Raw genomic sequence first — 13,935 nt, 5'->3', positions numbered from 1 at the left:
GACAAGGAAAAAATATAAATATTAAAAAAATAAGTAGCAGGAACATTTCTTGTTCCACATTAGAGTTTGGGGGATCTTTATACCGAGGCCTGGGAAGGCCTTTGAAACCAACTGTTTAAGGTGTGCTCTCTATACCATGGATTTTACACAATGGTCGTCCTGACTTTAGGGGACCGGGGGTCCTTCGCCTTGACCCCTCTGGGGGAAGACGCCCCCCGACCCCTCCCCCCCCCCAATATACTAACTCGACTCGCCTACGTCACTTCCGCCACCTCCTCCGAGCAAACGAAGATGGCGGCCGTCGTAGAGAGACTCGATGGAGGCCTCGTCTGTTCCCAGGATTCCGACTCGTCGTCACCGCGGCTCTCCAGTAGCCCGCCGCCGGACCACCAGCACCAGAACAACCCCTTGCTGGGGCTCCCCATCGTGGCCATCGAGACCGTCCTGAACTTCATGTCCTACGACGAGATCAGCCTGCTCCGCGCGGTGAGGGACGAACGCACAGACACAACACAAACACAACACCAACAGACCGGGCGTCTGCAGCAGCCCGGCCGGGGGCGAGCGATGTGGGCTCACCGAGCGGAGATCCGTTTTTTTTAATATAAATCTAGGGGGATTACATCAAGGCCGAAGTAGAACCAGATCATGTGCTGTACCCGGGGCTGTGCGGCGGTGCTGGGGTCGGACCCGTGACTATTCTGCGGTGCTGGGGACGGACCTGTGCCCGGGTTTGGTGCGGGCTTGGGATCGGACCCGTGCCCGGGTTGGTCGCTGGCAGCTGCAGGGGAACAAGGGCCCAAATGCTTGCCGTGCAACGTCGATGAACCCGATCCCGGCTGTTGACATCCTTACCGACTGTTCCCCCCCCTCCGTGGGTCTCACTGTACCCTAACACGGGGCTCTGGTGTAATTCTGTGTTCTCTTTAGAGTCGCCGATCAGTTTTTGTGACATCAATGTATGTTCCAGTGCTGTCATCCATGCAACGCAATGTAAACATGCTTTTGGGGTGATGTAGTGGAAGCATGTTTTTCCGCAATGCTTTTGGGGGGGTGATGTAGTTTAGACTTAAATAACCCAACCGTCAAACCGTGGATCATCCTATAGGGGTCCTTTGTTTATCATGCCTGCTGGGGTAGGGGTTGAGCTGGTTTTTCAAGTATTCTGGTGGGAAAACATGTATTCAAAGTGTTTCAGAAACCTGAAACACCCAACTAATCACCGTCTACTCTCCAGGTGTCCAGGCGCATGGACATTATATGTCAGCGTATCCTTAACCAGGGCTTCCTGCGTGTGGAGCGCTACCACAGCCTCTGCCAGCGCCAGGTGAAGGCCCAGCTGCCCAGGTAAGACCGACGCCAGCCCGGTGTGTCCCTACTCCCCTGACAATCAACTATTGAGGCTTAACCACAGGCCTATGTTAGGCCGAGGTAAAACCATAACCTAGGCATGGATTTAGCCCCCTTGCCTACGTTGGATTTAGCCCCATGCCTTGGTTAAACTCAGACCGATGCCTTGGTTAGAGTCAGACCCATACCTAGGTTAGACTCAGACCCATGCCTAGGTCAGACTTTACCCCATGCCTAGGTTAGACTTCACCCCATGCCTAGGTTAGCTTTAACCCCCATGCTTAGGTTAGATTTAACCCCATTGCTTAGGTTAGATTTAACCCCAGGCCTGGGTTAGACTCAACCCCAGGCCTAGTTAAGAGCTAACCCAGTGGGAAGGACTGTTGACTTATACTAGCAAGTCTAGGACTACTGACGTATAGTAGTAGGTCTCCTGGGGGTGATTCAAGAGTCAACCGAACGTAGACATGATGTATTTCTGGTTTAAAGATAGTCAAACATGGTGCACCGCCATACTATTGATCCTTAATAAGGTCAGATATAGATATATATAGAGTATAATTGATGTATCACTGATGGGACATGTATGCATTAGCCATGTTTGCTAGCCTGTGTTGACTCCTGGGTCGTTGGTTGCTAGGCGAGAGTCCGAGCGGAGGAACCACTCGCTGGCTCGCCATGCCGACATCCTGGCTGCCGTGGAAACACGGCTGTCGCTGCTCAACATGACCTTCATGAAGTACGTGGACTCCAACCTGTGCTGCTTCATCCCCGGCAAGGTGAGCTACGCTAACGCCGCTAGCTAATTAAGAATGTAAACCGCTGCGAGCGGAAGCTAAACGTCCTCCTCATTTCACTTATAAAACGCCTCACTTGCTTTTTAAATGTTTTAATGTGACATTTTATCAAACATATTATTTTTACAGTTTCTTAAATTGGTTTCTTTGAGTTTCTAGAAATGCACTAGATAAATACAAAATATATATAATTTTCTTTTTGTAGCAATAAAATATTTAATCTCTATTATTAGATAGAGTTGTCCATAGTCTGCTTACTGCAGTCTTGAGTACAGAGGTAATGGAAAAGCATATCTATTCTATTTTAAGAACAACCGCAGGTCCTGGTAAAATGCGGTCATCGTTGTAGTACTTTGATTTGACCAGGAGAGGGCGTCCTCGCAGCAGGAGAGATACCTGTCCAGGGAAGGGCTGTCTGGCGCTCTGTGCTCATATCCCGTGTTTCCAGAATGATCTGCTGAGGCGACACATTGTTTAAACTAAGTAGACAGGCTTCCACTTGCAAACTGCAGCTGCGAGAAAACTCCCACTTGACATGGGGCCGTGAACTAACTCCAACCGTGCAGTGGAAGGTATTTTCTTAGGATCTCTCAGTGAAATCCCATTTTTCCATGACTGTCGCAGTATTTTCTCTTCTCTAGTTCTTCTTGAAACCGGAATTTCGGAATCAAGAGCAATGAGTCTTTTAAAGGAGTGTTAAACTCACCATACTTCCTTCCTCTAAGAAAGTTTCCTCTTTTTAAATAAAAGTTCAATACGGTCATTGACTTAAAAGACCGGTTCCTTCTTTGAACTTCTCATTATTTTTGATACAATAAAGCAGTCGGGTGTGTAAAGTGAGTCGTTGGACGCTTAATTCTGTAGACCTCCATATCTATATTTGGTCCTTCCACAGCGGATAAGAAACGTTATGAATCCCAGATGGGAATGTTAGGAATATCCCCGAGCTCCTCTGTTGGACCCCGTCCACCAAGTCCTCCTCTCTGTTGCTGGTTTCCCAGAGGTTCAGTATGATCCTCGGTGGCTAGCGGCTCACATTTCACTTCAAGTCAATTCTGTTTTATTTTTGTAGCCCTTAATCACAGGTACAGTCTCTAAGGGCTACCAGGCCATATTTGATATGCATGCAAGGAAAACATTTTAAATAATTTAGTTAATAAATCTAAAGCCCCTCTATGGTGAGGGAGGGGCGGGCCGGGGTACAGTAAGGGGAGTCTAGGTATACATTCTCAGTCCCGGCAAAATGACTTGACACCCATTAGACTAGCTCACAGCTATGGCTGGTTCGGAACAACAGTATTTATCATTTTCTAACCTTACTTAATTCCAGCATGTTAGCATAAATGTGGGTTTTGCATGACTCCTGTCTGTCTTTTTCCTGGCAGCTTTCTTTTCTTCAGCAGTTTTCTTTACGCTAGGCGGTATTGTTTTTTTTTTTAATCGGCCGCGTTTGTATTGGTTGCTTTACTGTGAACCTTTTAAAGTGGACCGCCTCCTGGTGGAGTTCTCTTTCCTGATTGGATAAAGTGGGAACGGGCGACCAGATCGCCCGGATAAGCGGTTTGACGATGAGGGTCACTAGAACTGTTTTGTGTTTAGAGGGACCCAGAGACCCATGTGACTAGCCAAAAACTACATAAATGATGGCTGTCGAATATAGAGCTATTCAACCCTTATGTGAACCAAAAAATATTTAAAAGAAAAGTCACAACCTTTTCTGTTTTGCCTGTTTACGCTACCATGTCTGCCCCGTAGACTCGTATTGCCCTCCCAGCCATCCCTGTATTGGGTGATCCCCCCACCCCCCCCCCCCCCGGGCGGCATGTGGCTCAGGAGGTAACCGGAAGGTTGCTAGTTCGATCCCCTAACACTCCCCTAAACATCTCCTGTAGGTGATCGATGAGATCTACCGCGTGCTGCGCTACGTGAACTCGACGCGCGCGCCCCAGCGGGCCCACGAGGTCCTGCAGGAGCTGCGCGACATCTCCTCCATGGCCATGGAGTACTTTGACGAGAAGATCGTCCCCATCCTGAAGAAGCGTCTGCCCGGAGCGGACCTCTCGGGCCGCCTCATGGGCTCTGCTCCAGGTAACGGACACGAGCTTGAGCGCGTTAGAAAGGCCAAAGGTAGGACCACCACTCTCATGCTGTACCTCTCTGGGGGGATACGTGGAGGAAGGTTGGAGGAGGAGAGGGGTGGGGAACAGGGGAGGGCGTTGCTGGTGGGGGTTTGTTTGTTGGGTGGTTTGGGATGCATCTGCTAGTTTGTTGTTGCGATGGGATGTGTTTCGGTGTCTGTTTTTTAAACGTTTTAAATGGGTACGTTGTGATGAAAGCGGCAGTGTGTAGGATTTGAGTGGCTTCTGGCGGAACTGATTTAATAAACCCATAACGAATGTAATATTCATAAGTTGTTCTCATTTGTGTCTTATCACATGAAAATAAGCGTTTTTCTTTTCGTTAACTTGATCTAGAATCGGTTGGTTTCAATTCTGCATCCTCTCGCTAGATGCCACTTAATCCTACATACTTGACCTTTAACCCCTCCCACTAACCCTGCATGCACACAGACATACATGCATACCCGCGTTCTTCTCCTCCTCATCCGGCTCCTACTCTCTCCCCTCTCTACCCCACCACCCCCACCCCCCCCCCCCCCCCCCTTTACCCCTCCTCCAGTGGCCGGCTCCTCCACCTCCCTCACCACCATGTCGCTGCTGGCCAAGAACACGCCGTCGCGCTCGGAGATGACCAAGGTGCAGCAGCAGGTGAAGGTGAACGGCGCCTCCATGACGGCGCTGCGGCGCGAGGTGCAGGAGGTGCGCGTCAAGCAGCTGGAGCAGCAGAAGCAGCTGCAGGACCAGGAGCAGAAGCTGCTGGAGCAGACGCAGGTCATCGGCGAGCAGAACGCCCGCCTGGCCGAGCTGGAGCACAAGCTCCGGGAACTGATGGACAATGGCGCCGGCGTGGCGCCCCGGTCGGGGGGGAAGCCCGGCGGCTCGGTGGCCGTGGCCTCCACGTCGGCCGCCGCCTCCTCTTCCTCCCTCGCCGGCGGCGGCCCGCTCGCGTCCTCCGGCGTTGCCGCGGGCGCCGTGGCGTCAAACGGGCCGGCGGTGGCCAGCTTGTTTGGCCAGGAGGGGGCGGGCCAGGGCGGGGGGGCGCTGAAGCGCAGCAGGAAGGGCGCCGACCTCCCACGCCACTCCAAGCGCCTGCGCAGCAAGAAATGAGCGGACGCTGCACGCCATTTTAGAGCTTTCTTTTTTCCGTCGTGTTCTGTGTTTTTATTTTATTTTGAGGGGGTGAATGGATTGCACCCGAAAAAGAGAAGAAGTACCCCTTCATGGCCGTTACCCTCGCCGCCCCCTGCTGTTCGTTCCTGAGAAGAGGCTCTGGGTTTCTCTCCCCCCCCCCCCCCATATGCTTTAAACGTGTCAACATCTCCCAGCTTTGGGCCTCCAGTGGACTGGCCTCCTCGCCACCAGCATGTCTCTGGCCGTGCCGGGCCGGTCGTTCTGAGGCTGAACCATGGAGCCTTTAAAGCTCTCCAGGATCTGACGGCCTTGAGGGCCCGCAAGCTTTCAATGTGTTTTAAATCACTCCTTCGTGAGAGGAGAGTTCCGTGATCATGAGTAGAGGGTCGCTATTATTATTTTTTTCAAAGGCTTCTTTGTGTTTTACCATCGTAACTAAATAATGAAGATGTCGGAGAATGAACTGTGATCACAATCAAAAATGTTCATTGCCGTTCATTTCAACTGTTGGGTTGCCCTTTGAGAGAAATGTTTGTTGGTCGACCGTCTGGTCAACATACCCATGCTGGTGCATCAAACAGAGAAACATTTGACACTTGTCAGTCATTTGGGGAAATACTGACCCAACACACACTTGCACAAAAGCTGGCAAATGTTAAGCAGTCAAGAGAATTCATGACCTGAAAATATCGAAACAAGGCTGTGATTATTTCACATAAAAAAACGTGTCCTTAATCTAGAGTGCAATATATTTCTTTCCTTATTATTAATTAAGGACCCGTCAAGCCCCTCCAAAAACCGACAGGTAGACACCTGCTCATAACCTGGTACCTCTCAGCACCACTCTCCTGTTCAACGTTGTTAATCTGCGTCTGTTTCAACCCACTGTGCCTACACACACACACACACACACACACCTTCTCAGTTGGTTAAGAGTGCGGGGTTGGGGTCCGCTGATGGTGTTTGGCATCTGTATGTATACGTGATGGGAAGTCGACACTACATACCATGTAGTGCTACAGAGATACATGTGGAATCGGTCTAAAGATCGCTCTCCCCCGATCAGCGAATCCAAGATGATTTGTGTGTAATGCTAACCCCTATTTAATCATGATTGGCAAGCTTTCAGCGACGGGCGTCTGTAAAGTTTTGTTTTTTAAATGTCTGTTCAAACTTGGAAGGAGGTTGTTCACAATCAACTACTTTGACATGTTTAACCCAAGAATGGAGTAAACCAACACTAAACTACAGCTTGCTGCGTGCTTCACCTGATAAGTGGGATTTTGTCAGGTGTCGTCAGATGTGATCTTCTGTGTGTTACTGACTGACTTCACCTGCATATCACCCGGGCCACTAAAAGGGAAGTACCTTGATTCACACTGTAGGGGGTGCTGTTCCTGCAGTTAGGTCTCCACATTGTAATTAACTTCCTTGCGCCCATTCTTGCTAAGCGAATCCACTTGAGCCTATTCTCTTTCCTTGTGAGGTCAGCTGAGCCCATATCGCAACAGGAACATAGTCATGTCTTGTTTTGACCCCCTTTGTTTATCTGATGATCTGAGTCAGTCATGGAAGAAATGTATCCTGGGTAATGCAGTGCACACAACGGTGGACACAAGTGTGATTAATCTTTAATCCGGGCACACACTGGGCAGGGAGAACATGTTAACTAGTGGCTTAATTTGAGACTGCGTCTCAGTTTAGAGAATTTACTGTACTGTAAAGTTCATGTACTTCAAAGTGTAGGTTGTGAATTATTTCATGTGTGTATACCAAGAAAAAAAAGAAGATCTTTTGAGATAGCCAGACTGGCTAACTAGGGTTTGTTGTGCACATGACTGTGACCGATGTACAAACCTATTAAAATCCTAGTTAACATTTGGCTAGACGTGTCTGAACTAGTACAAACTTGGTGTGTATCTTTTTGCAAAAAAAATGCAGATATTTAATGTATATAGTGATTCAGTTGTGTTGGTAAGTTAGTGTCAGTACACAGATCTGACACTGAGTAGGCTATAATGTTAAACACATAGTTTGTCCAAAACCGTTAATGCGGGGAAACAAATAAGCCATAACTTTTGGTTGGAATTGCAAACAAACAGCCGTGATCCATTTTCACACATCCATGAAAATATCCATGGCTTTTTCAATCCCACCGTGATTGGTCGGAAAGAGATTCAAGACTAAACAAGTCATCTAAAGCTTGACAATCACTTGATTAGAATGTTAAACTAAGAGTCTGTGGAAACTGCAGTTAAAGACCGAGCCACCATAGGGCGCAGTGAGCCTCTAAAGGGATGGAACAGAGGGAACATCAAAAAAGTATCACTGGCTTCATGGAGGATGTCGAGCCAACCTTAATTTGCAGCAATTTGTTCAACTGATTTAACATGTGTGCGATAATCTGCCCGTTTCTAGTTTCATGTCATCGGTTTCAATGTTGACATTTCTTCAATTCGAAAGCATGCAGGTATTATCTTTGTGATGTCGTTAAACAAATAGTATATACCAAGGCCACAGAACAGGTCGGTTCATGTGTTCATCCACAGCACCTCGGGCCCTAACACCACGGGGACCCGAATCTTCAAGGGCCCGTAGCCTAATTGATTTTAATTTGCATTCAATATCCTCCCGGAGCTGGCTTTCAGTCTCTTGAACCACATTTCAATAGGGAGACAAAAAACTTGTCGCATCTTATTGTAGAGTCTCCTGGCCCCTCAGACCAGGAGACAGAGCGGGCCCCTCAGACCAGGAGACAGAGCGGGCCCCTCGGACCAGGAAACAGAGCGGGCACCTCGGACCAGGAGACAGAGCGGGCCCCTCAGACCAGGAGACAGCGGGCACCTCGGACCAGGAGACAGAGCGGGCACCTCGGACCAGGAGACAGAGCGGGCACCTCGGACCAGGAGACAGAGCGGGCCCCTCAGACCAGGAGACAGCGGGCACCTCGGACCAGGAGACAGAGCGGGCACCTCGGACCAGGAGACAGAGCGGGCCCCTCGGACCAGGAGACAGAGCGGGTACCTCGGACCAGGAGACAGAGCTGACAAGTGGCGGCTGGTGATCAAAAATGTTGGTGGGGCACAGTAATACACAGGGGGTCGGGGGTTCATTCAGATTCATAGCCTTAATCCTGACTTGCAGGGCCTGGACAAGCTTACACTGCATATACAGACCTAATTTATGGCCATTCCACCAGCCAGTGCTATTTGACCCATTGTTATTCTGATATACAGGCCGAAATACTAAATTAATATGCAACTTACTTGCTCCTTTTAAGTATAACATTGCTTGGTGAGTCCAATTCCTCGACTGAAAAGGGTGGAAAGTGCTTACAACTCTGCTAGTTAGCGATCTATCTCTTCTCAACATGTAGTTGTGTGGAGTGAATGTTGCTGAGGGAGGTAGCCTATTTGATTGATTCGCTGAATTGTCCAATCATGTGGTGATAACAAAAAAGTAATTCGCCCGAGGGCGAATTTTCTTGCGCCAATGAAAAGCTGTCTCTGGTTGATAGACAGCAAAAAGTTAGCGAGCTTACGTTGACTTCAACGTGGCCGGCGCCCCTGACTTGAAAGAGGGCTTTATTTCGAATGACCAATAACTAGCCTAGCCCAAATCATCGACGTTCAGACGCATTTAAATGGTTGCCGGCTGTATTTTTGTTGATTTATTTCGTATTGATAATAGTTGATTAATAGTGATTAATACATTCAAGTGAATATTTCACGGAGGGGCGCCCACCGCCACTGATACATGTTGAAGGGGACGGCGATGGCGAAGGCACTCACTTTGATATTGTCCCTTGGTGCACTAGCCTCTCCAGGATCCCACACGCACGGGCCTAGACTAGAGCGATTCCCACCCGAGGGTGTCCGGAATACCACTCGAGTCCCAGCAAAATACAAAAAGGAAGTTATAAAGAAAATATTTTGTTGTATGGGCTCTTTTTTTTTTTTTTTGCCATGATTATTGCCTTTAGCTTTATTTATAAATAAATATTGAACGTTAAACACACAGGCCAATGCGTAACCAAACATACTTTGAGTAGACCTATTACCAAAGTAATCGTAAGTGGAACAATTGGTAGGCCTAATCTATGCAATAATCAGGCCAACTTAAACCTTTGTTCCATCAATTTATTCGTCATATTAATAATTGAATAACTGCATAAGAACACTGTCAGCTCCTCACTTCCTGGATCATCACGGATCCCATCCGCCAGAACGGATCAGAGGACGCGCACTGATCCGGTGACCTGGCTGTTATGAACCTCTTCCTCTCTCCACCGCGGCTGTCGAGATGGTTCTGAAAGGGATTCCCACGGTGCTGTCTCCAGAGCTGCTCTACGCTCTCGCTAAGATGGGCCACGGGGATGAACTGGGTAGGCCTGCATGGTTTTTGCACGTCTTTCCTGAGATCCACGACATAACCTGCCTGACAGACATAAACCATGACAGCAGTAGCGTGCGGTGAGCCTACATATCAGCAGAAACTACTGGCGTAAGACCACACCCACGATTAATGTTTTTTTGTATTTATTTCTTGAGGTATATTTTAAGCATACTAATTAAACTAATTATGAGTAAGAATAAACAGAAGCTCCAACACTGTTAAACACACGTGCAACACCACTCGCCGAATGGCGAGTGGTGTTGCACTGGCGGAATAATTCGAGTTAAAACAACAGTTCTAGAATATGACCATGGGGCAGACTACTTTACCACCATGGCGTCTTTTAGCGAGGATTGAAATCCCTATTGCAGCCTGCAGGGTTATGCGATAAACATACGGAGGAACGCAATCGCTGAGCTGCCCTGCCCCAACATTGCATGACACGTACAAACTCAACTAGAATCGCAACCATTATCCAAAATGTGATGTCAACAGAACAAAAGTAGTTGGAAAGCCTACAGAAACTAGGCCTATAGATAGTTAACGTGACAATCAAATTATTAAAAATAGACGTGGAGCAATGATTTACTGAGGAACTATTTTTTGGGGGCATGCTGTTGCAATTAGTTCGCTGCCCCACCTGCCCTTATTGACAGCACGCGCCTGCATGACAGACATAACCTGCTACCTGACAGACATAACCTGACAGACATCAACTACATGACAGACATAACCTACCTGACAGGCATCACCTACCCCTCATGCTGCAGTCAGAGACAACCTGATAACATGATGGCAGGGGAAGACATGATGATTGGTCGTTTCATGATGTTATTTTCGTCATATCATTCTTTGGTCATCATATTGTAAGGGAGGGGTGGATCACTGCTCTCTGTGACCCTGCAGTTGTGTGGTTGAACTTTGTTTTTAGTTCTGGCCGATGTCAACTTCCCGGTGTCTTCTGTGTGTGGTCACGGTCCAAAGGAGATAAGGGCTGACGGTATGTGCATCTCTTATTAAACCACATTGGAGTGTTTCGTACTAACTATTGCAGGAGGTTTAGTAAAATATATGTAAGGATACTGACTTGCCTTTTTTTTGTTTTTATTATTTTTTACTATTTTTTAGGTCTGGGAATCCCTCTACTTTTAGAAGCCATTTTGAAACTTTTCCCTCTCGATACTTTTGTTTCCTCTCCGGTAGGCCAGCACATTGTTATCATGACATGAAATACTGGTCTTTGTGTCAGCATTAAGCAGTAACACCCGTTTCCTCCATGACTGTACAGGCTGCAGTGATGGCCCTGGTTGAGGCAGACGTTAGGAGCGGTCTGGAAGTCCCTGTATGGGGACGGTATAGCCATCTTGTGAATCAGGTTTTGCAGGAGCCGGTAAGACCAGAGTCTCAACTTATGGTTGATAAAACTCTGATTTGATGAAGTCACCATACCAGGGGGCAACTATGTTTAAAATCAACACAACTCTGTAACACACATTACAATACAAGAAGGGTATTTGTCAGGTATTCCTGTAGAGTAGGAACTATTCGTTGGTTGATTATTGAATTACTACCTGTAGTTTGTTGTCTGAATTTAGAAATCCCTTGAACAAGTTGAGATATCTGCCTTCTATCAGCGTGCTAAGAAAGCGTTTGCTGTTGTTGCAACAGGGTAAGGATTGTATTAATTTATATACTAAGTGGTTGCATTTTGTGTTACACTGTCTACAAAAGGTATTACAAATGTTATTTTGCTCCTTAGCATCACCCAACAAGTAATGCACTACATGCAATCTGCAGTTGATTGAATAACTATAATCAATAATCAATAATATCTCTGAATGAACTATTAATTATACTAGCTATGCTGTAACAAAGGAAGCATTTTAAAGCCCTGATCCCGGTTCATTCATCGTTCTCAACACCGCTGGCTCTGTTCTGTCCCATCCAGTGAGACGTCTCACTACGGTAACCTGATCTTGAAGAAGGGCATCATCCCGGCCGACCAACTGACGAAGTGAACGAGAAGCGTACGAGATGATTGCTCTGTCTTACTGCTGCTCTGTCTTACTGCTGCTCTGTCTTACTGCTGCTCTGTCTTACTGCTGCTCTGTCTTACTGCTGCTCTGTCTCACTGCTGTTCTGTCTCACTGCTGCTCTGTCTTACTGCTGCTCTGACTTACAGCTGCTCTGACTTACAGCTGCTCTGTCTTACTGCTGCTCTGTCTCACATGCTGCTTTGTCTTACAGCTACCCATCCCTTTCTTTGTGTGTCTGAGGAAGATTGATTTGATTTTTCGTTGTCTGTGATTGTGACAGTGAATATATATCTTTATAATAAAGGTGAAATACAATTTGAGTTGAAGGAATTGTTATTTATAAATAAAAAAACGTTAACGCGGAAAACATCTTGTATCTGATATCGCCTCACCATGTTCATGGCATGTTAATGAATGTCTCGACTCTCTGCTTAAGGCATATGTACTGACTGAGGAATTGTTTGCTTTCATCGTAAACCATAACTTTTTGTTGGAAATGCAATCAAACAGCTGTGATCCACATCCATGAAAATATCCACGGAAAATATTTTTCAAACCCACCGTGATTGGTCGGCAAGAGATTCAAGAATAAACAAGTCAAATAAGCTTGAAAAAGACTTGTTTAGAATGTCAAACTAAAAGAGTGTGGAAACTCCATTATAAACTAGTTTGATACACCAATCTTCCAGCTTTGGGTCGGGGGGCAGTTCAAGACCGAGCCACCAGAGGGCGCCAGTGAGCCTGAGCCTACTGTACAAAGGGACGGAACGGAGGGAACATAATCCAGTATCACTTGATTCTTGGAGGATGTCGAGCCAACATTAATTTGCAGCAATTTGTTTAACTGATTTAACATGTGTGCGATAAACTGCCCGTTTCTAGATTCATGCCATTGGTTTCAATGTAGACGTTTCTTCACTTCGAAAGCATGCAGGTATTATCTTTTGTGATGAAGTTAAACAAATAGTATATACGAAGGCCACTGAACAAGTCGGTTCATGTGTTCATCCATAGCAGCTCGGGCCCTAACACCACGGGGACCCGAATCTTCAAGGGCCCGTAGCCTAATTGATTTTAATTTGCATTCAATATCCTCCCGGAGCTGGCTTTCAGTCTCTGGAACCACATTTCAATAGGGAGACAAAAAACTTGCCGCATTGCATTGTAGAACCCCCCCCCCCAGAGCGGTGGAAGAGGAGACCGAGAGGTCAAAATAATAAATGTAGACCCAATTGAGGCTCTCCTCGGAGACAAAGGAGGCAGAATGGTACATTCTGGCAGCGCAGACTCTGGTAGTGTGTTGAACCGGGTAAGAGCGGGCCCACTAAAGAGGAGCAGCATGGGGCGCCTGGAGGAGAGGGCCCACTAAAGAGGAGCAGCATGGGGCCCCTGAAGGAGAATGGGCCCCTCAGACCAGGAGACAGAGCTGGTCCCTCAAAGGACTCCTTCTGCTCTTCAACTCAGACCGGCAGACAGAGCCCCTCGGACCAGGAGACAGAGCGGGCCCCTCGGACCAGGAGACAGACCGGGCCCCTCGGACCAGGAGACAGAGCGGGCCCCTCGGACCAGGAGACAGAGAGGGCCCCTCGGACCAGGAGATAGAGAGGGCCCCTCGGACCAGGAGACAGAGAGGGCCCCTCAAAGGACATCTGATGCTCCTCATTCTCACGTGCCATGCAACCTCTGACCCCTTGCCGGGTTAGGGTGTACGTTTAGAGACACACCCGGATTAAACACGTTCAGCATACATATAGGCTTTAGCACTCAAGCAAGCTTACATGCTGCAGAAACACCAGCGTGCCCTAGTGGAGCAGGGATTCCTGCATATTCATTGTGTCGGCCCCGGATCAAGCAAGGGACTCACTTTCATGATGTCCCATCGTGCACTGGCATCACCAGAATCACACGCACGGGTGTCTGCTAGAACAACACGAGTCCGAGGTTCGGACCGACTCGAGTCCCAGCAAAATATAAAAAGGAAATTGTAAAGAAAATATTTTGTTTGTATTGATGAAAATATAGCACGTTATATTTAATCAGGCTATCACATTGGCCAATGCGTAACCAAGTATAATTTGAGTAGACCTCCTTTACCATGGTGGGGGG

At 47.6% G+C, this 13,935-nt stretch overlaps 2 protein-coding genes across 3 annotated transcripts; both read left to right on the top strand.

Moving 5' to 3' along the window:
• Positions 1-254: 254 nt before the first annotated feature.
• On the top strand, positions 255-7,306 carry fbxo28 (F-box protein 28). 2 transcript variants are annotated; one of them, XM_060072863.1, is made up of 5 exons: positions 255-486; positions 1,238-1,347; positions 1,991-2,129; positions 4,040-4,235; positions 4,827-7,306. In XM_060072863.1, the coding sequence occupies exons 1-5, from the start codon at positions 292-294 to the stop codon at positions 5,372-5,374; spliced, it is 1,188 nt and encodes a 395-aa protein (XP_059928846.1). In that variant the 5' UTR covers positions 255-291; the 3' UTR covers positions 5,375-7,306. The 2 variants fall into 2 exon arrangements, with proteins under 2 accessions (XP_059928846.1, XP_059928845.1); XM_060072862.1 differs by having other exon boundaries at positions 4,040-4,274.
• Positions 7,307-9,621: 2,315 nt separating this feature from the next.
• fuom (fucose mutarotase) lies at positions 9,622-12,210 on the top strand. The gene is made up of 6 exons (XM_060073183.1): positions 9,622-9,782; positions 10,725-10,793; positions 10,922-10,992; positions 11,082-11,183; positions 11,389-11,462; positions 11,742-12,210. The coding sequence occupies exons 1-6, from the start codon at positions 9,701-9,703 to the stop codon at positions 11,809-11,811; spliced, it is 468 nt and encodes a 155-aa protein (XP_059929166.1). The 5' UTR covers positions 9,622-9,700; the 3' UTR covers positions 11,812-12,210.
• Positions 12,211-13,935: the final 1,725 nt, after the last annotated feature.

The sequence above is a fragment of the Gadus macrocephalus genome, chromosome 15 (genome assembly GCF_031168955.1).
Source record: "Gadus macrocephalus chromosome 15, ASM3116895v1".
Lineage (NCBI taxonomy): Eukaryota > Metazoa > Chordata > Actinopteri > Gadiformes > Gadidae > Gadus > Gadus macrocephalus.
This window is presented reverse-complemented; position numbering and strand designations above follow the sequence as displayed.

Excerpts from the sequence above, each read along its gene's own strand:
- fbxo28 (XM_060072862.1), top strand. The coding sequence starts at position 292 with ATGGCGGCCGTCGTAGAGAGACTCGATGGAGGCCTCGTCTGTTCCCAG. Across the intron at positions 487-1,237 it reads AGATCAGCCTGCTCCGCGCG|GTGTCCAGGCGCATGGACAT; the intron begins GTGAGGGACGAA and ends TCTACTCTCCAG. Across the intron at positions 2,130-4,039 it reads GCTGCTTCATCCCCGGCAAG|GTGATCGATGAGATCTACCG; the intron begins GTGAGCTACGCT and ends CATCTCCTGTAG.
- fuom (XM_060073183.1), top strand. The coding sequence starts at position 9,701 with ATGGTTCTGAAAGGGATTCCCACGGTGCTGTCTCCAGAGCTGCTCTAC. Across the intron at positions 10,794-10,921 it reads AAAGGAGATAAGGGCTGACG|GTCTGGGAATCCCTCTACTT; the intron begins GTATGTGCATCT and ends ACTATTTTTTAG. Across the intron at positions 10,993-11,081 it reads ATACTTTTGTTTCCTCTCCG|GCTGCAGTGATGGCCCTGGT; the intron begins GTAGGCCAGCAC and ends ATGACTGTACAG.